Source organism: Condylura cristata, unplaced genomic scaffold (genome assembly GCF_000260355.1).
Source record: "Condylura cristata isolate star-nosed mole 26May11 unplaced genomic scaffold, ConCri1.0 scaffold00029, whole genome shotgun sequence".
Classification (NCBI taxonomy): domain Eukaryota; kingdom Metazoa; phylum Chordata; class Mammalia; order Eulipotyphla; family Talpidae; genus Condylura; species Condylura cristata.
Window position 1 is genome coordinate 11,582,611 of NW_004567130.1, and position 24,197 is coordinate 11,606,807.

Genomic DNA, 24,197 nt, shown 5'->3' on the forward strand with positions numbered 1-24,197 from the left:
TCACCTCCGGGACAGGCGGGAATCGAATTCATGCGGAAGCGGCTTTAGATTCTCAGTGCTGTGCTTTAACCCGCTGTGCCACCAGGGAGGGCCAGGACTAACTTGTTTTAATTTAACATCTGAATTTTACAGTATGGCCAGATTTGTGTGATATTACACAATAGAACCATCTCGGTACAATAGGAGTGGAGGCCTTTGAGAAAATCATTTGATAAATGTTTTCTAACATGCCATTTTATTGATAAAGCTGTTGATCATGTTTAAGTTGAAATTTAGGCTTTTCCTTGGGTAGTTTCATGTCTGTGGAGAACAGTGCTCCTAGTCGCAAATAATACATTACACTGCTGTAGCTGTATTTACCTGATTTTGCAGGGGAGCTTGCATTTAATGCCTGTTACATTTGCTCTCCACAACTTTGTAGTATGTTACCAAGAGCAAAGAGCTTACGGAAAATTGACTTTCTAGTGGTGGGTTTTTATGACTGACAAGATGCCGCAGCTTGTCTGCCAAGACCAGGCACCGCTGGAGAACTGTGATCTGCTCTGGAATTGTCTTTATTCGCTCTTTTTATAGACTGAAGGATAAATTTAAGACCTTTTTTCCTTCAAAGAAATGGAGCGAGTCAATTAAGAAGCCCAAAATAAACAGTTGGATGGCTAATCTCTGAGTTCAGACAGTTCTCTTCAAGTTCCACATCCACAAAAGGCCGTGGGAGTCCATCTTCGCTGTTCGAACCCTGGGAAACGGTTGAGTTTCATTATACCATTTAAGGGAGACCCCAAGCTGACTGGGTCTTAGGATTTGGTTTTCACTTGCACTCAGCGGCCTACAGATAATAGATTTTAGCACTCTGTTCTTTACCCAGCGGTGCAGGAATCAGGGCAAAGGAAGTTGCTTGAAATGTGATCATGTTTGGATAAAGTGTTGGTGTTTGAGGAGCCCAGGGTCTCCTTCCCGGGAGCATCTGTCTGTGCGCTTTTGCTCCTTAAATACTAATTCGTTTTGGAGGTGACTTGGCATATAAACTAGGTTACAGCCATTGGACAAAAGGTCAAAATGCAGGGTGGTTGACGTTTTTAACTGACAGGCTGACGTTTACTGTGTGGGGTTGTCAAATGTGTCCATGTAGCGTAGAGGAAAGAACCTCGGGTCTTGGAGTTGGGGAGTCCGGGGGGTTCAGTTCTAGTTCAGTCACTGATCTTAATGGGACATTTATGTTCACTCTCTCCCCTTGCTCCGGAGGCTGAATATTAAAGTGAATTTCTGCTTTGAAAGTATTAGATATCTTAGAAATCTCTCTCATCTTCTATGAATCTTAATCCTAAAGTGATTTCTAATGCAACTGGTTTGGTGCCCAAAATTCAGCAAAGGAAATACTGTTGCTCTAGTTTTTCCTTCCTTAGTACCAGTGCAGAACTTTGGGAAGTTTTTGCTCTCAGCTGCTTTTCCACCAAAGTCAAGGCTGAGCCCAGCAAAGAAGGGGCCTGTGGCCCCTCTGCAGTTCTGTGCCTGAGCAGCTCTTGGAAGGCGCTGGTGTGGGGGCAGGGCCGACAGCCCATGGCCTCCAGGTGACAGCCCTCCTTTTCCTGAGACCCTCCCCTTGACCAGTTACTACCTAGGCTGGACACTGGTCCGGAAGCCTGCATTGGTATCTGCCCATGGATCGCCTGCCTCCTTGATAACCACCCCATAATTTTGGCATTACCAAGAATACTTGATAAAGATTATAAGTTTTACATTTTTACACATGATGTTTTCCTTAGAAGTCTTTGCCATTCTCTGACTGTTGGCAGGTGCCTCCTCTGTAGGAATGGGGCGGCGGGGGGCGGAGGGGGTACCGTCCAGGAGCACCTGTTTCTAGGTTTTGTTCTGTTTCCTAATCTCCCTCAGAATACTGCAGGAACTGAGGTGTTTGTCTCCCCTTAAGGACTGCCTTGAAAGAGAAATGTGATAGGGATTCTGAGTACATGGTGAACCCATTAATCCCAATACAAGTCTGTGCCCTGGAAAAGAAATTCCTACGCCTTCAGTGTCTTGGCAACTTTGAAATAGAAATAGGCTTATAATAATGTTCTGCTTTTATTTAAAAGCAGAAAAAAGCCTCATTCCCACATATGATGTGATATAAAGTGATGCTTGAAATCAGATTGCAGGAGGTGATGCTCTAGGTGTGTGTTAGACCTTGGCGTGTGTTATGAGCAGTCTGGGACTATTTCAGGCATGAGCTGTAGGAGATTAGGCTGCTTTTTAAAGAACTACACTAGAGATTTCTGTAGTGCTTCGTCCTCCCTCCCTTTTTCTTTCTAGCAGGTTTGTCTTGGTTTGTTTTGGGGCTTTGTAGATATTAATATTGCCTTAAGATGTGAGGCTGCCATTTACAAACACGGCCTACCATGAATTTCTCTTCCAAACTAGCTGGTGTCCGCAGTAAGTAGTGCTTATTAGTGCAGCCTCGTGAGACTTGTGGTTAGTTTCTGGGTCAGTCACGGTCTGTGTCTCCAAGTCTTGGAATTGGACGTGGAAAGAGAGTAGGGACAAGTACATTAAGCACACACATGGCAGGAGGTAAGTCCGGGATGAATGTGTATATTTAATGTGTATGGTTTATGAGGTTTTTGTGAGGAAGGTTTTATGACAGAAAGTGGGGTTTTAAGAATTCACTGCTAGAGGAGTATGGGAAGTGCTCAGCCCGAGGTGGGGTGACTCAGGATCTTTGTGCTGCTCCCATCAAGCTGTGGCATGCTGTTCTGTCATGATTTTTCAAGGTGTGGCTTAGAACATTTTCTTACTCTTTGGTCTCTTGGAGGATGAATAATAGCAGTCTTGCTGAGCAGAAATTGGCTTTGTGGTTTTGGCTCCAGGGATTCTTTTTTTCCTTTCCCACAACTACACTTGGTTTCTGCCCCTGTGCCGGCTACCACGTGGGCGTGAATAAGCCTCTCTGTGCGGACTAGCCACACTCGTGATGTGGGGCTGAGGCTCCCCATTCTTGTTTTGAATGGTGGTGGCTCACACCCACACCCACAAGGGTTGTGGGTAGTGTGCACACTGAGCCTATACACCCTAAATTAAACAGTAGGGGTGGGGAGTTGGCTAGAGCATATGCCCTTGAGCTCTTAACATCCTCTTGATGGAGGGTGCAAGCTGGAGGGTCCTTTCCTTTTGTGGCTTTCTCCCTTGGCTGTTCCTCCTCAGGGGCTTCAGCGGGATCCGCGGGATCGGACAGTAATTGCCTTGGAGAGCAGTCACTGCTCTGAGCCCTAATGGTGTGGGTGTGGCCAGGTCTCTGTTAATCTTGGGGGTCACTATCTGCTTTCCCTTCCCCTCTGGGCTTCCCTGTTATAGTTCCTTTTTCTTCACAGTTGCATCTCCCATTTTTTACAGGAACTGTGTTGGAAATAAGTGGGCTTTTGTTTTATGTCTGTGAACTACCTTTTCAGTTCAGTCAACTTTCTCAACTATAGGGTCCTGTGAAAGAATTCAGCCCCATGGAAAATCATGGCATATAGCTATCTCTTTTAGATGCTTAGCAGAGAAATTAATTCTTTATGTGCAGTAGCCGCCTTATGGCATTAGGATTTAACTCATTTACAAAATCAGGGTTGACAAGGGCTACTTTAGAGTGTTTTCCAGTCATTTATTGAGAAAGAAATCCTAATTCATTTAAGTTAGTATTTTAAATGTCTCTTCTTACTGTTCAGTTTCCAGTGTGTATTACCTGTGATTTTGTTGAGACAGAGGAAATCATCCTTTGGGTTACTGTATGTTATTGTAGAACCACAAGCTGCAGGTCACATTATGGGGATTATCTTTGGCCACTTAACAGATAAGAGTGATATGCTCCTGGCCTCTTCCCTTTGCCTTGGGTGGAACCAAACTAGCTAGCCAGGACTCTTGGTACAGGACCACCAAAATCTGACCTCGTGTGCTATGCAGCTTCCAGGTCTCCAGTGTATTCCTGTATTCCTGGCTTTGTGGGGTTCGTCCCCACCTGTTGGAACTGATGGAATGTGACTTCTGAGACTGCCTTTTATGAGGATACTCAACTAGCTCTGTGGAGACATCTGTAGGTTCCCCCACTAATAACACGAGCGCCCCTTTACCTGCCATGTAAGCCAGCCATCCCAAAAGTGGGTGCTCATAGCACTGCTAACACCTTGACCCATGGGAGCCTGGGGTGAGGACAGTGCATGTAAGTTGCTTTTGAACTCAGAAACTGTAAGATAATCATGTTTATTTTTTTTAAGCAGTGCATGTGTATATACTTACTGTTTCAGGGTGGCTTGTTAAGCAGCAATTGGTAACTAATATGCCTGCTACATGTATTCTTACAGTAAAGTCACTTACCCATTATTTTAGGTCACACAGTTCATAAATAATTTGCAAAGATCTAAAATGTCTTTTGGTGTGTTTAAATACTCTCCTTAAAAAATTTATGTGAATATACAAATTCATATAGGTACAACATCCTGAAATAAATCTTTAAAATGAATAATTGAGGGATCCTTTATAGTAGCAAGAGAAATTTAAGTTAAATGGCAAGATGTGTAAAGTTTATTTTTTAAAAGCATGACCAGTAATAATACCAGTGCATAATAAACAGCTAATTAAATCTAAAACCATGTTTCTTGATTCGCATACTCATTCTTTAGATATCTGGGTGCCTGCTCTGTGCCAGGTCTTCTCTGGGTTCTCCATCTTATAAAGCCCAGGTAACAGTTGACCTTAACCTCTGCAGTGGGGAGCATGTGTGTGCCCAAAGTGCCCTGACACCACAGTGGAGAGAGAGAAGTCCCAGCGGAGGCTCCAGCGTCATGAAGACACCCCAAAGATGTGCTGTTGCAGCTGAGCGCTTGCTGCTGTAGGAGCCAGGGTGAGAAGGAAGAGGAGCCTCCAGGTCACTGCCCCAGTGAGTGAGGGCGCTGTGCTCCTGGCGCTGTGCTCCTCGCGCTCCTTCCGATTTGCGCACCGCAGGGAGTTGAGACCCCTTCTGTTACTGGGCAGGTGGATTTTGCTTGGTGGAGGCCCTCATGAGCTGAAGAATAGCTGTTTGGTAGAAAATCACAGTTTCCGCTCTTTCCTCCCGCCCCTTCACTTCCATTGTGTATCGTGCAGATACACTCCTTGATTGTCACACGGAGACGTAGCATTCTACATTGTAGGGTTCTTGCTATAACTGGATCTTTTCTCTGTCTCATCTTCTGGAAAAGGCAGTGACTTCATGTCATATTCACAAAAATAAGATGCCCAAATAACATCAGACTGTGCTTGGAGAGTCCACTTCTAAATGGGGTTTCAGTTTTTGTGCACAAGACTGCTGTCTGTCCTGCGTTTGCAGAAATTGAGCCTCAGAAGGGGTGATTGCGCGGCACTGTCAGGTCTTTCGTGGATTAGAATGTAGGTCCACTGGTCTTTATTTGATTTGTGCATGTGTATTTTTGGTTAACATACCCCCACCCCCACTGAATGTGTAAGTTTTAGAACTGTGGTCTAATTGACAACACTTAGTCCTTTGCATTCTTTCTCTGGATTAGAGGCTTAATAATAAAAACACTTGCTTGTCAGGGTTTTGAGTCTGTCAGCTTGGAGAATTGTCTGCTGGCTTGCAAAGCCTGGTCTGCACTGTGCCTGGCGGCATTGCAGCAGTCCACATCACCGAGGGCTTCCTGTAAGTGCCAGCGCCATGCTGAGAAGTGCCGTCTTTCACGACCAGTTCAAGAGGACTGGCAGTCTCCCGATGGGGCTTTTCTCCGTGACCCTCAGTCACGGCCAGCACCTGCTGGATTTGCATTGGCTGCGTCTCCCCCGTGCTGTACACTGCTGACAGGCGATCTCCTCCCTTGCTCCGTGCTGGACAAGCAGAGCCGTGCCAGTGGCCCTTTGTCCAGACGTGGACGTTTCGCACAGGATGGCTTGGATGTTAGGGGCGGGGCCTCATCTGTGCCAGTGTCCCGTGGGTCCCTGCATGCTGCTCCCTGCTTCCTTGCATAGATGCTGTCTGTCCATGCCCGGCACCTTTAATGTCAATTGTATGGGCCATGAAAGACGGGAGGCAGGATGGGGGTGGGGGTGAAGAGGGAGGGCACCAGGTGCAGAACAATGACTTCCAAATTGTGTCACGAGCTGCCAGCCACACGAGCACTGCACGGCCTCATTACCACATGAAGTGCCACAGAAAGGCCTTTTCATTTTCTCCCAATGACTGTGTTTCCTCAGTTTTGCTGGGGGATGGGAGGGGGATACCCTGCTCACCCCCAATTAACAATGGAGCACAAAGTCCTGGCAGAAGGAGCCTCACAATGTACCCTGGGGCTATTTTTGATTACAGTGGCTGTGACTCAGAGTGTGCCCTGGCAGATGATCGCTCCCACCCCCCTCCCTGGAGATGAGCAGGCAGCCTGTCCTTTGTGCGTTTCCTTGGCCAGCTTCTCCTGCTGCTGCAGTTCACTGATATGTCCACAGCAGCCGGCCTAAGGCCTGACAGGGCTCTGACAGTGGTTTTTACCATATATGGCCATCAGAGCTCTGGGGCTGTCAGCCGGCCAGGATCATTTCCTTCCTTTGCTTTGATTGGCTGCACAGCCCAGAGAATGGTGGGATCTGGGAGTGTGTGGTGAAGGGAAGCCACTGAGTCAAGTGTAAAGCACGTTTAACTCTTTCCTGGCTTCCTGGAGCATGAGTCTTACTGAGCACACAGGTAGGTGCTTGCAGGCCCTCTGTGTGTCAACGTGACCGCCCACGTGGAAAGTGGCAAAAAGGCTGCTGGATGCAGTTGCTGCAGCCTGGCCCTAGCAGCCTGCCGTGCCTTCTCTGCTCCTGCCCAGGGGACCGCCTGTGTGCCAGGGGTGGGGGCCCGAGCTGAGCCCAGGAAGGCTGAGCTGGGTGGGGTAGGGGTGGAGCACGAGTTGGCGTGCGCGGAGGAATGGTGACTTGGGTTTCTTTTCTGGCTGAGCCCGTCCTGGGTAGATGATATGCTGCCGAGTTGGACCTACCCCATTTCTCCTTGTTCACTACCTCTGCGAGAGGTGAGGTGGGCTCTGAGGACCCCGCAGCCCAAGGCATTTACCTGCAGAAAGGTTGTCGTTTTGTCTTTCACTCCCCCTTCAAGGAGGATGGGCTTTTTACCGAGTCCTGCGGCAGCCAGTTAGCTGGCCTGGAAGGGGTGGCTCTGACTCATTCTCAGAGGGCCCCTGGGAGAAGCCTCCCGTGTACCAGGGCCGGGCGGCCAGCGACTCTCCTTTCTGACTCGATATTGAAGGCTTTGTTTTAATTTCCTTGATTTGCACTCACATTTATTTATAGTTCTTTTGGTTTCCAGTTTTTGCTATCAAGCTAAATGTTATTTTGGCTGGGTTCTCCCTCATTTTGGGTGCCCACTCTTTGTTCTGAGACCAGGAGTATCACATGAACTTACTGGCCTGCAGTGATGAGGTTTTCACTTTTTAAATTTTTGTTTAGTCAGAAAGTTTGGAAATACGGTTTCTCTGGTTGCTATTGCATAGTTAGGCATTTAGTTCAATAGAGAAATGTTACCTCACTTTCTATTTTCTGGTAACAAAGCATTCAGTATTTTACAGTAACTGTCCCTGGGTTTTTACTGGGGTTTAGAAGCGTCGATTTGGTACTGAACCCAGATTTTAACGAGGACCAGTGATACCAGAACGCCTAGCGCGGGCGGCGTCTGCACCGGTGCCCGGAGAGTCTGTTACTCTTGGTGCTCGCCGCCCCGGCAGGTGAGGCCGTTGCAGAGCTATGCTGCCTCTCGCCGGCAGCTGTCAGCTCGCTTACTGCAGCGACGCAGGTAATCCAATCTGGCTGCTTGTTCCAGGGTGCCTCTCACCCCAGGTTGGTGTTTCTGGTTCCCTTAAAGTAAAACCACCTCAGAATATCTCAGCCCTGGGCCGCGAGTCTCTCTCGGTGACCATCCTGCCGACAAGGGACACGACAAGGGACACGCTGTCTCAGTCCCTGGCTGCCCGAGAGCCGGTGTCCCCGTCTGTGCCCGCTCCCCGGGCGGGCTGCAGTCACAACAGCGCCCCGCTGTGGAGCGGCCGAGCATACATCGCCATAAATAGCACAGGAAGAAGCCGAGGAACCCAGAAGAGGAAAACCCACTTCAGCCTTTTGGACGCCTTTGAACTCGGCTCAGTGTGAATAGAGCCCTTATACCCGCGTCGAAAACGCTTCCTTTGCTTCCAAGCACGAGTTTTAACGTGACCATTCTTGCTGAGAGTTATTATGGTACTTGTAAAAAAAATATGGACAGTATAATGAACATACTGCACTTTGGAGAAAGTGAGCTTCATTGCTTTCTTTCTTAAATGAAAATAGATGCAAATACAATGTGGAGGGAGCAGGAAAGGCTTTCTCCACACCTTGTTCTGTGAGTGAGGATGGGATGAGGGCTGTGTAGGCTCTTTCATCTGAGAGGAGGTCACCTGTCTGGATAATAAGTACAGAGTCTAGTAGTAGCTGCGAAGAGGGCGGTGAAATGCGACGGCTGCAGGTTAGAGGCTGGAACCCTGCCCCGGGCTGTCATTCCGCACCTGATGGGGGACCGTGCAGGGGCAGTCAGAACTCCGCGTCCAGGACGAGCTTCGTCCAGGACGAGCTTCGGCTCGAAGAGCAAATTCCAGAATGTGAACTAGAAAGAATATACATGTGGGCCATCTTGAGCACCGTAAAGGGGAGTATTTGCTTTTAATAATAAACTGGTATTTCACTTTGTGGACACGGGCGTGTGGGGAGGAGCAGACAGGCGGTGAAGACAGGGCAGCCCCTCGTGGGCCTGCAGCGCTGCCCGGAGTAGTGAGCGTCTGTGAAGGGCCCCTCCTACACAGGAAACAGTCATGCTGCAAGATTTTCCATAACACGGTGGTCATATTGCAGGATCTCAGGATGAATTTTGTAGGTTTGGGAGGTGAAAATGTCTCCAGGTACATCTACAACAACATCAGTTCCTTAAAAGTATATTCGAGGGTGACTTGGTGATGGGAAACCCGTGGGGATTACAATTGAGATGGAAAAAAAATGTACAAAATGATGTAAAAATAAACTTTTGTAATAAAAAAAAAGTATATTTGAGTGGAACTCCTTTGTAGAAACACCTGTGGGGAATAGTCTGTATCTGTATGTATTTATGTATTTAGAGGTGTTTTTTTTTTTTTTTTTTTGCATTCTGTTTACTGCCTCTGCATGCAGGGCGAATGCACCTCCCGAGTACAGACCCTTTCCAGAATGAGATGAGCGAAATAAGCAAGCTGCTCTGCTGGGTGTGGCAGCAGTGGTGTCCGTTGAAACTGTTGAGAAATATCCTTACAACTACACGTGCCGTTTCGTGAGCGTGCACTGAGTTTAGTTTAGGCGAAGTGCTTCTCTAAAGTTATTTGAAATTATGAACGTTCCTTTTTAGAAGCAATTATACAAAGTTCTGTGCTCACTGATGTTTCGATTCTCTCCCTCAGCCTCCTGCTGGAGTGAAGGGCCGCCTCACTCTGTGGGCTTGGTGGCGGCATCAGTCTTCGGCACTTAACTGAACATTTTTGGCTGCTCTGAAGTTTTTGAGGACTTTCCCCAAACCTAAAGCTGAGAGAGAGAGGGCTGGTGTCCTGGAGGGTGGCTGACTGGAGCAATCTCAGCAGCCACCTCAGCTCAGGCAGCTGCATGCGCTCTCCAGAGGCCGTGCTCTCCCCGTGGTTCCTGTTGCTTGGCCTCTGGCGAGCTGTTAGATGTTTCCGATAATGATGCCTGCGAGCCAGTGCCCGGACCCCTTCCCCCATCCCACACGGCGCCTCTGGGCACCTTGGTGCTGGCCACTTTGTCACTTGCATTGACTTGCTGGTAATTCCCACCACTTGGAGTTTTGCTAGAGGAATAGTAGAAAGCTGTTCATGACATGTGACCGGGACTAGTAGGTAATCAATAAAATGACTAATTTCCCTCAGCCAAACTTCCAGTTCCATGCTAGAGAAGTGCTGACGTTCCCACGATGCGAGTGAGAGTGAGCAGGTGCTTCCTTAGTGGAACGGTGACCTCAGTTGTAAACAGATGAAGTTATTCTGTACGTTAAGTCTTGGAAAATGGATGGGTGTTCTCACATCACTGTTTAGTCAAAAAAGATGTCTAAGAGCTGGCATTAGAAGTTGGTGACGCGCCCTCCGCCTCATTACCGCCGGCACCTGCTGCGCAGACGCCAGGTACCCCGTGCGCTCAGCGGGCTCCGTGGCGCTGTCCGGGCCCCTTCACAGCCCAGCAGTCCAGCTGTTGACTCCGTGGCTTATTCACTAGATGATAAATGAGTCTGTGTCTTGCGTATGACTGAGAAATTCGTTCCCCTTAGGTCCTAGCGCCGTCTTTCAGAAATGCTGTGTCGCCTTCGTCACAAAGGTCCTGGTGAAGGCTCGCTTTAGTCTCCGTGAATTTGAATTCTCGGTCGTTTGTAATGCGCCGCCCCCACCTTTCAGTGGTGGATACTCTGGGTGAAATATGGCTTTGTGCTTTTCCTCTGATTTGATTTTGTGATGGGTAAGAAGACATCGCGTAGGGGCCCTTGAAAGCTAGACGGCTGAGCTGACTGTGTTGTGAGCACCCTCCTGGCCAGACCCTCTGTGTATTTAAATTCAGTTTTCCCGCCCACTGTCTTCTGTTTGTTCCTTTGTCACTGCCAGACACTTAGCTGGCCCCTCTCTGTTGGACTGCAGTACGCTGCTGCTCCCTCTGTTTTGCTTTGTTGTGAGGATTTGTGATGATGTCACAACCAAGGGAAGCAGCTGTTCGCAAGAATTTTTTTTATTAACTCTGTATGTCTCATGACCAGCTGCCAGTAATTTCAACATCACTTCTGTGCTATTCCTACAGACTCAAAGATGTAGTAGAATTTTTTTTCCCTATGAAAATCTAGTATAACTTGTCAGTGATGCTTCTTGTATTTTCCTGGACCTCAGTTTATTTAGAAAATGTGGATAATAAAGTTGCTGTATCATAAAAGTGATTGTGAGAATGACGATAAAAAGATGTGCAGTTTCTGGTATGTAACGTCAGGGCTGCAGCAGTGTGTGCTGCTGTTACTTTCTGTTTTTGACAGCGAGCAAGGGAAGGTGACAGTCACCTTTGAGTGGCGGTCTGGTTCCCAAGGAAGTGTTGTGTTGTGGTGCCTCCATGCTGTGGACCTTGGGGGCCCCTTGAGAATGGCAGAACTGCCCATAGCTATTGTCAGAGTTCTTACTTGACAGAAGAATACTGATGAATAGCAATTAACTTCTAGCAGGGGTTGCTTAATTGTAACCTAAGGAGAAAACCATTCAGAAAGCTTCGCAGTATGTAATTCAGAACAACTAGTATTAATATTGCCAAGCTCCCCTCAGAATTGCTTTATGTCTGAGAAAACACTCTTCTTAGGCTAGATTGGAAAAAAATATTCTTTGGTGTCCTGGGAAATTCAGAGAGTTCAGTGACTGTACTGCATCATAAAGAACGCCAGATGAAGTTTGCTGGGGAGACTATAAATAAAATAATTCAGATAGAAACACTTCCCCTTGGGGGTAAAGACTTTTAAAATGTAAGGTTAGTAACCTTACATGTTGCTTAAACTTATTAGATTAAAAAAAAAAAACAAATCAAACCTAGGACTCTCATGTACCACAAGATTAAACAGATGTTAATATTTTGCCATGTTTGTTTCATAATCTGTTTTTAAAAAAAAAAAACAGTAAGGCATAGCAGATGTAGCTAAAATACCATTCCCTCTTCTTTTCTCTGTCAGCAGTAATTATTTTCTCAAAGCTAGTATAGATCATATTTTTGTACTTATTACATTTGTATCTGTAATACAGGCTAGTAGTTTGGTGTGTTAAACTTCTATGTAAGTGATATTTATTCCCAGTAAAGGGCAGTAAACGTCTGTTTTTTTTTGTTTTTTTGTTTTTTTGTTTTTTTTTTTAACAGTATTCCCAACAGTACTGTGATTAATTTCCATCTTGTGCAAAACACGGGAGCGTTCATCTTCAGCAGGCCTGGGATGCTGGCGGGCGGGCATCTTCACCTTTGCGTCTACTCTTCTCTGAGAGGAAATTGGGTAGTCCGCGGTGGGCACTTTTCTGAACTCCTCTTTTCCCTCTTTTCGGATTTCTTCCTATATTCCATTTATTTATTTAGACTTCTAGTTTTTATACCATAAGTTAAAACTGTACCTGTGTAATTTGCAGTTCTCTGGTCACCAGTGAGATGATTGCGCCTCTTCCTGTGTCTGTTGAGCTGTCCGAGTCTGTCCCCTCTCCTCACCCGCTTTGCCCACTGCCTGTGGTGTAAATACCGCCTTTTCACTTTGTGAAGAAACGTGTCTTCACTTCGAGCTTAGTTTTTTTTGACAGTGACCCATACTGCTGAAATAGGTTTACTTTTTCTTTCTTTTTGAGGAGAGTATGCATCAACAGTCATAAGTCACAGACGCAAATTTTTCTTACACTGTCCTTTGCATCAAGGTGGCAATTCCGTCCACAGCAAGTTACTGCAGTGTGCCTCTGGGAAGCTTTGTTTGATGCTTTCTTCCTTGAATGATTGAGAGGTCTTAACCTGTAAAAAACCCTGTGGGTATAGTGATCTGGAGTAGTTAAGTCATTGATTGTGGATAATCTCTGAGTGAAGCAACTGATTCTTTTTTGGGCTTATTAAGATTTTGAATTTATTGAAAACGTTTTGATGTTATATTTTTTCTAGGAGATTATGTATTTCATCTGAGCCTTCAAATTATCAAATAGTATTCTTAGTATTATTATTCATACTCATAGATAATACATACATATTAAATATTATATAAACTCACACCATATTTATAGTTATGTCCTTTTAAAAAAATCTTGGTATGTGTGCCTTCTCTCTTTTCCTTATCTGTTCAGTTTTGTTACTTGTTTATTATTTTTCTCATTAGTTTCTCTTATACTTATATGTTCTTTGGATATACTCTGTTTAATTCATAGCATAAGGAATAATTATACATGAAAATTAAATCCCTACATCATTATTTTTTATATGTATTTGAGCCTATAAAAATTTCACCATTTTAGCTATATCCTAGATAGGTATTTCATCATGTATTTGTTTCTTTTTTACTTTATTGTACTGGCCATTGTTATTTCCAGTGTTATTCAATAAATTAAATATTTTTAAATGCACTAGATATTTTTTGGTTTCTATTTTTCTATTTTTGATTGTATCACATCATAATTGAAACATGCTGTATAGGTATTCATTCCTTGGTATTTGATATTTGCTTCACGGTCTCCTAAGTGATCATTGAAAAATAAATGTTTAATGTGTACTTGAAAATAATGTGTATTTCAAAGTGTTGGCTACAATGTTAAGTATATACATTAGCTCAAATTTGTTACCTTTGTTGTCTATCCAATTCATTTGTCTGCTTGATTGATGTCAAAATCTCATAAGATTGGCTATAGGTTCCTTCTTGTGGTCAAGTGGGCACAGCACTCTGAAGCTGGCCGCTGCCACCTCAGTATGAGTTCAGTCCCCGGCCAAGGGGCTGACCTGCATAGTGTGGCAGACCTCTCCTGTCTCACTGCTAGGGGACTCAGCAGTGTCGTTCACTGATCTGCCTGTTCTGCTCCCTACTCTGTCTCTGGTGAATCCTCTCACCACCCCGGCACCTCTGGCCTGTACCCCAGTTCTATATGCATAAATAAGTAAATCTTTAAAAAAAAAAAAGATAATGACTGTAATTGTCTCTTCATATAGCTTTGTCAATGGTTGCATTATGTTGCACCTATGTAGTTAGGTGAATAAAATTCACAGTGGCTATAGCTGCCTGATGAGGTGTACCTTGAATGTACCTTGAATGTACACCTCATCAGGTGTTAAATGTTATATAGTGATGTTAATTTTTTTGCAAGCTTAACTTCATTAATCTTTAAAGTATATTGTTCTAGTACAGCAACCTCTACATATGTGTGTGCGCACATGCATGTGTGTGTGTATATATGTACATTTCTTCTTTCTGTGGGGTTGAATGAGTTAGTTTTTCTCTGTAATTCTTACTACCTCCCACCTCACTCCACATACTTTCAAAAGTTAAAACTTTTTATTTATTTCCTTTTAGTGTTTTTACTCTTATTTTAATATACTCATATGACTTAGTCTAAAGTCACTTCTATCTTTCTGCCTTTCTCTAGAGAAGGACCCTGAAACCTTTGAACACCGATTTTATCTCTTATGTTTTATAGTTGTCTAGTAATTTTGTTCTGCTTTGTTTTATCTGTGCTCCAGTTAGTCATTATTCTCACCATTTTATATAGCTTACATAAATTACCACATTTACAGTTCTTTTTTGGTTCACTGTTGTTTTGTTATCACAGTTATTTTTTCTAGTTCACTTTCTTTATCTGAAATAGGTCATTAAATTCTTTATAAAGTCTATAAATTCTCTTTTTTGTTTAAGGTATCTTTTGTTTATTTTTGGACCTCGCTTTTGAAAGATAGTTTAGCAGGGTATAGAATTCAAGGGTGGTGGTTTTTCTTAACATTATGAAATAATTCCTCTTAAGTCTTTGTTTCTGTGGTTGCTTTTGAGGAGCCTGCCCACAGCCAGTCAAATTATTCTCTCTTTGGATAACTTGCCACTTCTCCCTGGTTGCTTTTGAGACGTTTGCTCTTTTCTAGGTGCTCTAAATTACATCAGGATGTTAATAGATGTGGATTTACCTTTTCTTATACTGTGCCTCTTAAATTTAAGATTTATGACTTTAATTGAACCGAGGACATTCTTAGCTGTTATCTTCTCAGTTTTTGTTTCTCTTCCAGTCTCTTTATTTTCTCCTTCTAGATAGTTTATTTAAATATGTGTCAGACCTTCCCATGGCCTCCCTGTTTTAGAGGATTTCAAATTGTGAAATATATATTGAAAACAGCATAGCTATAGTTTTGGTAGTAATATCATACAGTATAGCATGTACATTAATATATAATTTTATAACAATATACTGTATAATACTACAATAATATTATAAAATGGGTCCACCATCAGAAGCTGAGCAATTGCACAATATCCAGGTTAGTAGCTCCAAGATTAGAGTACTCACCTGATTATTATAAGGATGAAGTAAGAGAACTTGGTGAAGTCACCTAGCGTAGATGCTTAGTGGCAGTTTCTTTTTAACGGAAAGACAATCAGGATGTAGTAGAGTGGATTTTAGAAGTTATTAGATTTTCAGTAGCACTTACTGAGCATTTCAAGTGCTAGGCCATTACCAAGTACTGATACTTTACCTTGATTGACTCAGTCAATTTCCATATGCTCTTTAAAAAAATGCACTCTACTGTTCTCAGTGTATAGCTGAGAAGCTAAGGTGGAAAGATGCAGTAATTTGGCAGGGGCTTCCGAGCTCCTGTAGCTCCTGCCCAGTCTGGATCTCCTCCGTTTGTGCTTCACTGCCTATACATAGCATATGCGGCTCTTTGTTACAACACCCGGGTCCTCTATGATACTGGGTTTTATTGGCATATTTTTTTATGAATTCCTTTTCTAGTAATAGAAGTGAGGAGATCTTAACTGGCTTTAATTCATTTTGCAAGGGGGAAAAGGAACACCAGAAAAACCTCAGGCTTTGTTTCTTCAGAAAGGACTATCTATCTTCATATCTCAGCTTAGAGGTAACCTTTCTCAGCAAAAATCACTTCCAAAGAAGTGAGCCCCAGAAACCTGGTCGAATGCCCTTATGTTTTCCTGCCACTCCCGTGCCTGTCCTGGTGCAACATGTCTCAGGCTGCATCGTAGCTGACAGCTGAAATGCATTGCTTCCGCAGCCAGCGCAGGGCTACCCAGTCCACCTCTTATCTCCACTCAGCAGTGTCTAGTTTGTAAAGGTTCACAAATAACATATATTTGTTAGTTCTTACTGATGAAGTAAATTATTATATGCTAGAAGAATAATAAATGAGTTTTTTATTGAGTATTCACTGCATTCCAGGTACTATAATTAAATTGTTTATGTGTATAGACCTGTAATGATAATACTAAATTATGATTTGCCAAAAAATGTTCTATTTAATCTTCATATTATACCTGGGAGAGCAGTATCACATTATAGATGATGAGTTGAAGCTTAGAGAGATCACATGACTTGGTGAGGTGGTCACGTGCTGTCTAAGCAATTTGAGCCCATATCTGTGTGACTCTGAGGCCTGTGATCTTGGTATGTTAGCATGCTGCTTCTCTGGAGATTCCCACAGTTGACTCAAAGTGGAAATATCATAGAATTTGTTGTCCTTGAGAAGTTTCCCAGAAACAACCTCGTGTGACAACTAGCCTTCACAGGAGAGCAATAGCGAAAACACATGGGCTTTGGGTCGTGGAGTGGTGGGGCCTTTTTGTTCTCCTGCTTTTGGAGCCTACAGAACCTTACTGGCTGGCTCGAGCCTGTTTCAAAGAGGAAATAGAAATAGCTTTTGTGCATTTGGACAATAGCAGTGAAGTCTTGTTTGACTCAATTATTCTGATAATGGGCCCTCCCTGGTGGTGCAGCGGGTTAAAGCACTGCACTAAGAAGCTTAAGCCACTTCTGCATGAGTTCGATTCCGGCCTGCCCCGGAGGTGATCCACATGGCGCTGCAGACCTCTCCTGACCAGCCCACTGCTCCCCTCAGCAGTGTACTTCAGTCCATCTGCCTGTTCTGCTCCCCAGTCTGTCCCTGGTGAATCCTTTCACCCTCCGCATCTCTGGCCTGTACCCCAGTTCTGTATGAATAAATAAATAAACCTTTAAAAAAATTATTCTGATAAGTCAGATTGGCTTGTTGGAGTCTGATGTATAGCATGAGCAAATTTGAAGGTTGCTTATCACTACTAATGAGGTATGGAATTGAATAATGGATGACATCTAAGTGGGTGCTGATCAGATGGTCTGTCGAGATTTTTGTAGAGGGCAATGGAGACACCAAGATACTAAAATGTGGTATAACCTTTAGCTGTTAAGCAGTAGCTAAAACTTATCTTTTGTATTGCTTTAACTTTGTTTGTTCACAATATCACTTGTTTCCAGAAGTGTTATTTTATATATTCAAGGATATTAATGTATTCTAAGTTATATTTTCACATATTGAATAATACCAATTTTTTATATTGAATTATTTTTTACTGAGATATCATACAACACTGTCTTAGGAAATTTTTTTGACAGTAAAACACTTGTAACATACCATCTGTAAAATATAATTGTAGAATTGTATTTGGGGGAAAAGCTTTTTGTATTCTCTTTTATTATATCTATTAATTCAATGGTTCTATAAATCTGGATCCTTTAATTTGATGGAGCTTAATAGTAGGTCTTTCTAGAAATGAAAGGTGACGGTTCTTAGAGTTGACATTGACCAATATGAGTGCCATCACATGCGAATGCCTGAGGGATTTGGTGGACTAAAGGAGACATGGGCCTGAGAAAACACCAATTATGGCATTTATGTTAAATAATAGGCCTGTTCTCTCTTTCAGACCGGCCGAATCGACAAATCCTACCCCACAGTATGTGGCCACACAGGACCAGTGCTGGATATAGACTGGTGTCCACACAACGACCAGGTCATTGCCAGTGGCTCGGAGGACTGCACGGTTATGGTAAGCTCCTGGGGTGGCTTGCACCAGCCTGGTGCTTTTCCGAGTGTGTGTGGACAGGCCCGAAAGCAGAAAACACAGCAGTTGCCAAAGGTTGTGCAGATAAAATGGAATGTGAGACCGATAAGTGATAGTAGCCAGCGTTTGCAAGTGCTTATCTCCAGGCTTGTATCAGAAGGTGTGTTCTGTCTAGTGGACCCCAGTTCAGACAGCCCCTAACATGCAGGGACATGCACAACTTGAAGATTTTTGAAGTTAAGTTCTTTACATTGCTTTGTTTAGATTCCAAAAACAAGCTGTGCAGGAAACCAGGCTTAGGGTGACTTTCTGATATAAAAGCTGCACATTCTTCTTAGTCTTAAAATGGAATCATTTATTTAGATCCGCTTTCAGACATAGCCCGGACTACTTTGAGATGCTGAGGGGCCAGCACAGACGGGGTGCCCCAGAAGTGGGAGGGTCCCGGGTGCAGTTGGCAGCCGTCTGGCACCACAGCGGGCGGCTTGGGGAGTTACCCTGCTTCTATTTCCCTTTTTATTTTTTCGTGGACTGAATTGAACTGAGAAACATTGTTTGGAAGGCTTGATTAATTAAAATTATTTTACATAAACAAATTAATTCCTGAAATATGTCACTTAAACATTTACCCATTTTTCCTCCTGGACTTTTGGCTGAGGCTGACTCCTGTGATCTCATCATTTTGGCAGCCAACGCATATTAAAGAAATATGCTGCTGTTAAAAGGAATTGTTCCATTTAATGTGCCTTGCTAAATTGATCGTTTTAATGGTGGCAGACACTTTTTTAAGGAAAAGGAACATTAGTTAGAGTGATGCCAACTCCATTTTAACCTTTTTTGAAAATGCAGGTTTGATCTTTGTTTCCAGCATTAACATTAAAAAAAATTTTTTTTTTGTATTATAAAGCACACTAAACAGTTACCTGAAAATATAAATTAAGGAGTTGAGTGATTTAGTACAAAGTGAACTGTAACAGCCTGGTCAAGAAATGGAACTTTCCTGGCCCTCAGACTCCATCATGTACCTGTCCTGTCCTCTCCCTCCCTCCAGAGTTAATCACTGCCCCCACTTTTTTAGTATAGCATTGCCTTTCTTCACAGTTTTGTGTGGATCTTTGGATATTCTAGCTGAGTGAATATCAATTTTAAAATGTTTATGTTTTTTAAGCCTTTTATTTTTTAATGCAGTAACACTGGCTTGTAACATTACATAGTTTTAGGACCTCGGATCCCTCCCCATCTCTTCAGCTGTCTGTCACCACACCATGTCCACCATAGCGCGTAACCATGCTCTGTCCTCCTCCTGTGCCCCCACACCCCGCCCTGGAAACCTCAGTTCTGCAGTCAGAATCCACACCTGTGTTTCTGGTTGACTTTATCTGACCCCCTGCTAAGTTTTCTTCTTAAGCCCTAGGTTCCTCTTGCATCCTTTTCTTGCCCCTGACAGTGTATCTGTTGAAGCCTGATCCTTCACCTGTATCTTTTGGCAGTCTGGACGTTACTGGTCACTCTGTGGTGCAGTCCAGTGTGCTCCTCTCTTCTCTGAATTCCCTGCGAATTGGCAACTGGATCTTGACGGGCCCCCAGATTTGGGTCCCTCCCTTTGGCAAGATGAAAGTTACCCTTGGTTCTTCTGTTCAAGGCACGTGGTATCAGGCCAACTTAACTCTTTTTACTTTTGTAGCTATTAATGTTCAGTATCTTTATTCAAAAATTCATTGGGTATCACAAAATGGTGATACTAAATTCTGTGGTTTTCAGTATTTAGCTGGTAAAAATGTATATGATGCACTCACTTGTTCGCTAGAGGCTAACCCAGAGTTAGAGCAAGCAGGGTAACGCTCAGTTCTTCCCTTTCATTTGTCCAACTTTCAAGGTAGTGCTGATTCTCTGCCTGCCTGAAAAGGTGACCAGTGAGGCACCCCTCTCACTTTTATTTCACTATGGGTGGATTTGAACGTATTTCAGGGGTTTTGATCCAGGTCCTGTCTCAAAACTCGGATTATTCTGCCTTAGTGAGAACCTCTTAAGGTTCTGGAGCCGCCCTGACATGGTCCTGGGGTTTCCTGGCTATCTTGGTATGATGAGGTGTGCCAGGGTCATCTGTACAGCCTCGACCTCCACCTCAGATCAGTCATTTCTCTCAGAAACTGATATTATTTTGAAATAGAACTTCTGCTGGGAATGTTCATTGATCCTTTTACTTGGATGTTCATAAGGCTTCTTCCCCTAAGCAACGTTATTTTACTAGAATGTTATCATTTGGAGTTGGTAGCTACATTCATGATGTGCTCTTTCAATAGAACATGTTTTTCAAAGAATTTGCAAATAAATATATGCATATATATTTAAAGATAAAATGCCTTCATAATATTAAGACTTCATCTTGATATTTCGAGTTCAAAATAGAGTTTAAACCTATTTAATATTAACATCTGTTCCCTTTCTTCTACTTCTTCCTGGTTTCAAGGACTGAAGATAAAATGGGATATTCTGATTTATCTCATTTGCTTTAGTATAGTATATTTACAATAATTTCAGAATAAAAATACTGTGAACATGAATTATGACGACTTGAAAAAAGTTAAAGATCCATCTAAGCCTATGTTATTTACCCTCTACTTTAAAATGACGTGCTCTCTCGCAAGGTCACGTGCCCACTTAACAGCCTCTCCTGTCCTAGTCTGTGAGTGGCCGCCGTGAGTTCTCTGTCAGCCCTTTCGCTGTCTCTAGTCACTTGAATCATCTGAAACACCTAATGTAGATTGCTCTTGGGAACAGTATTCTGTAATCTCTGTGACCCGAGTTTGTCAATTATACCAATTATAGCTGTGTGTGACCCTTATTCTTAAGGCAAAGTTTTCTGGGATAAAATCCTTGGCTCATGGTTTCATATTTGACTATCTAAATATATCTTTCCAGCATCAACTGTTGCTGTCAAAATCAGAGGATAAGTTTAATTTTCTTTTCCAGTACAGATCAGATGCTCCTTTTGCTGGGATGTTTGTGAGGCTTCTTCCCCGAAGTATAGTAATTTTGCTAGAGTGCTATCATTTGAGATGCTAGTCGAGGTCCATGGCATGTTCTTCCAATATGTAGTTTTAAGCCTCAATTTGTTTTGGTTTTTTCCCAAGCAAAATTGCCTTGAATTAAATTTTCAGTATTCTGTGTCCTTGCCTGGTATTCTCCCTTAAGAAATCCTGTACCCATACACTTTATCCTCTTTACCTGTCTTTAGTCTTTGTAAGATTCTGTCCAGATTTTTTTTTTAGTTCATTTTAGACTGAAAGTTTTCTGCTTTTTATCTGGGGCGTGGGGAGCATTATTTGTCACGTTTATTTGATCTTGGGTTCTTTCTTGGTTACTCTTCATCTCTAAGGTAATTTTCTTTTAATCCTAATTATTTTTACATCTGCTATCTTTTGAGCTTTTCAAATTCTGATTTATAATGTTGTCTGTCTTGTACTGTTTTCTTGATCTTTTTTTTTTTTTTTTTTTAAGATTTATTTATTTGTGCATACAAAACTGGGGTACAGGCCAGAGACTCAGGGGTGGTGAAAGACTTCACCAGAGACAGAGTGGGGAGCAGAACAGTCAGATCGACGAAGTGCACTGCTGAAGGGAGCAGTGGGAGGGTCAGGAGAGGTCTGCCACGCCATGTGGTCACCTCCGGGGCAGGCGGGGATCGAACTCATGCGGAAGTGGCTTTAGCTTCTTAGTGCTGTGCTTTAACCCGCTGCGCCACCAGGGAGGGCCTGTTTTCTTGATCTTTTATCTTGTTTAGAAATGTAGTAATTTTTATCTTTTGTGAGCATCTGTTTTTAATACTTGTTTGTTAAGGACTTTTTTGTCTTTTGCCTGGGAGTGGTTTTCATGTCTTGTTACTTTTCTGTGATTTCAGATTCCCTGGGGCGTTTAGAAGCTGGCGTGGTTCAGTTGCTCTAACATCCCTGAGCTCCCCGTTCTGTCATTTCCAGGCCGGCTTCAGAGACACGCTGGCTTGCTGCCTGGGAGTTCCCGGCCCTTTTCATTCCTTTGTCCCTCTCATTTCTACCCTGCTCAGATTTGATTCCAGCCCCTTGAATTTCTCCTCACGGTGGGTCCTCATTGCGGGGTGTAAAGGAAGCGTCCGTGGTTGGGGCCTGGAGTGCTGGGCCTGGGTTGCGCAGCCCCGACTGCCCTGCTGCCGCCAGTCTTGCCCACGCGCCTGCGGCTCTCCTGGGCTGCTCCCCTGGGCCCGAAGGGTGCTGCTTCCCCGGGCTGTGTGCTGGTTGTTTTCCTCACCGACTTGCTTTTGGGGGTGGTCACCTAGTTTTGTGTGAATATTCTCCCAGGGTCTTTACTTTGTTACCTGCTTGTTCTATATCTTTATGGAGGGAATTTGGGGTAGGTAACTAGGAGTGGGATTGCTGGGTCGTAGGGAAGCTCCATGTTTAGCAGTTTGAGGAACCTCCAAACAGTTGACAGATGTTTTAAGAAATATTTGATTTCTCTTACCCCACCTGTTTCTTCATTCCTCACTTTCCACACTGCTTTCCTGAATGTAAAAGAACACTGTACAGGCCCTCCCTGGTGGCGCAGCAGGTTAAAGCACAGCACCGAGAAGCTAAAGCCACTTCTGCATGAGTTCGATTCCCACCTGCCTGGGAGGTAACCACATGGCGCGGCAGACCTCTCCTGGCCTGCCCGCTGCTCCCCTCAGCAGTGTACTTCGTCCATCTGCCTGTTCTGCTCCCTGCGCTGTATCTGGTGAATCCTTTCACCGCCCGCGCACCTCTGGCCTGTACCCCCAGTTCTGTATGAATAAATGAATCTTTAAAATGAAAACAAAACACTGTACAGTGGATTGAATGGCTTTAAACACCACCATTTCATCCTACTCCCATTACTTCCTTCCCTAAAGCAAAACACAAAACAAATCCCGAAACAGGGACGCTCCCAGTAGTCCTCGCTCCGCCGTGTTGGTGGTAGCCCGCGGACTGGGGCTGGTCCGTAGCGTGGCCGAGTTGGAGGGCAGACGGGTCTGTGGGAGGGCTGAGCACAGCCCCGTCACTCTCGTGGCCTCAGTCTGAGCTGCCGTACCTGTTAAAACCAAAACCCGGTTGGGAGGATCAAGGAAGATGTAACTATCATGAGCCAGGGAGATTCAGAGCGGGTCGAGCGCCTTCACAGCCATCAGGGCAGAACTCCTGGGAAGCAGTTTACCAGAGGAGCTGCGGAATGGTTACATTCATTTAAAGCTGCCTTCTGTGTTTATAATGCTCCTGGGATCCAGGCGCTCGGCACTGACTAGTGAACGTGTGAGCGTCGCCCCATGACAGTGAGGTCACTCGGGCTGCACTCTTAGGGGGCTGCACTCTTAGGAGCGGGGGTGCCGGCTCTCCGGCACGTGCCTCTCTCAGAGCTGGCTCTCACCAGCAGCTGCACAGTGAATTACACTGGCATAGTTTACCTTTACTATTTTTTGAAGCAGTTTTTCATACCAGCAAATAACAGTTAATATAAATTCTCTTCCAGGAAACTGTACTCCTCCTAAGTTTTTGCTACCTTGAAATAAAAATCAGAAGGTCTTGTGGTGGGTGAAGAGCATGTGCGCCTCAGGCGCCCGAGTCTTCTGCGGGCCTCCTTGTTTTCATCTGCACAGGTCGCACCTGGGCCCTTGCTGGTGGCCACTGTGTCCTTAGCAGTCAGCATCCCGTGCAGATTCTTGGTTTCCTCAGTGTGCTGTCACTCACACATGTCATGGCTCTTTGGAATGGACCTGGCTGCCCTTCTCCCCCCAGGGTGGAGAAAGCCTCTGTAAGGAGCAGGCTTTTCTGCAGCTGCTCAGGGCTTTCATGCCTCTTACTGTCTTTTAAGATCATCTCTTCCCTTCATTTTCCCTTTGGAATTGATTTCCTCCAGCACTTTAAAAATAAAACCTCCCAGGGCAGGGGGCTTGGGCCCTTTTGTGGCTGTAACTCTAGTGCCTAACGTGATAGCCAGTTCATGGTGGGCTATTGGAGAGAGAAGCGGGGCCTGGAAATGCTGGGTCATTAGCTCTCGCTGTTTGAGAAGTGAAACCATCAGATGAATGGATTGTAAAGCTACTGCTTGAAAGAAACCCACACTTCTTAATGTTCCTCACTTTTTCATCATTGGAACTCTTCTGGAGCTGTCCGTTTTCCACATTCCAGAAGTTCACACACAGGAGGCCGCAATGCGGTCATTCTAGCATGTACGTCAAGTTGTTTTCTTCCCCAGAACCACGATGGGTTTTCACTGATTCACTCTCATCTGGAAAACCTTGGGACTGATTGCCTTTTTCCCCTTCCTTTCAAAACAAAACATTGCCATAGTAATGTGTTTTCCAAATAGAAAATTTCAGGAACCACATGGCAGCGTTCAAAAAAGACAGGATTGTGTGAGGGGAGGGGACTTACTGTCCCTGTCACGCTGAGGTGCTGCTGGGGTCCGCAGAGGAAGCTGCGTCAGCATCCTTAAAATCTTAAAACCTATCGCCTGTTAATGGGGTTTGAGAGAGCAGATCGCCGCGGGGAGAGGAGGGTCGCAGAGCAGCGCCCAC

At 44.3% G+C, this 24,197-nt stretch overlaps 1 protein-coding gene across 1 annotated transcript in view; it reads left to right on the forward strand.

Moving 5' to 3' along the window:
- The window catches only part of CORO1C (coronin, actin binding protein, 1C), a 62,257-nt gene that overhangs the window by 22,942 nt on the left and 15,118 nt on the right, over nt 1-24,197 (forward strand). The window contains exon 3 of the mRNA XM_004690960.2: nt 17,495-17,617. Within this exon, the coding sequence (XP_004691017.1) occupies nt 17,495-17,617 (123 nt within the window). The remainder of the gene's footprint in view (nt 1-17,494; nt 17,618-24,197) is intronic.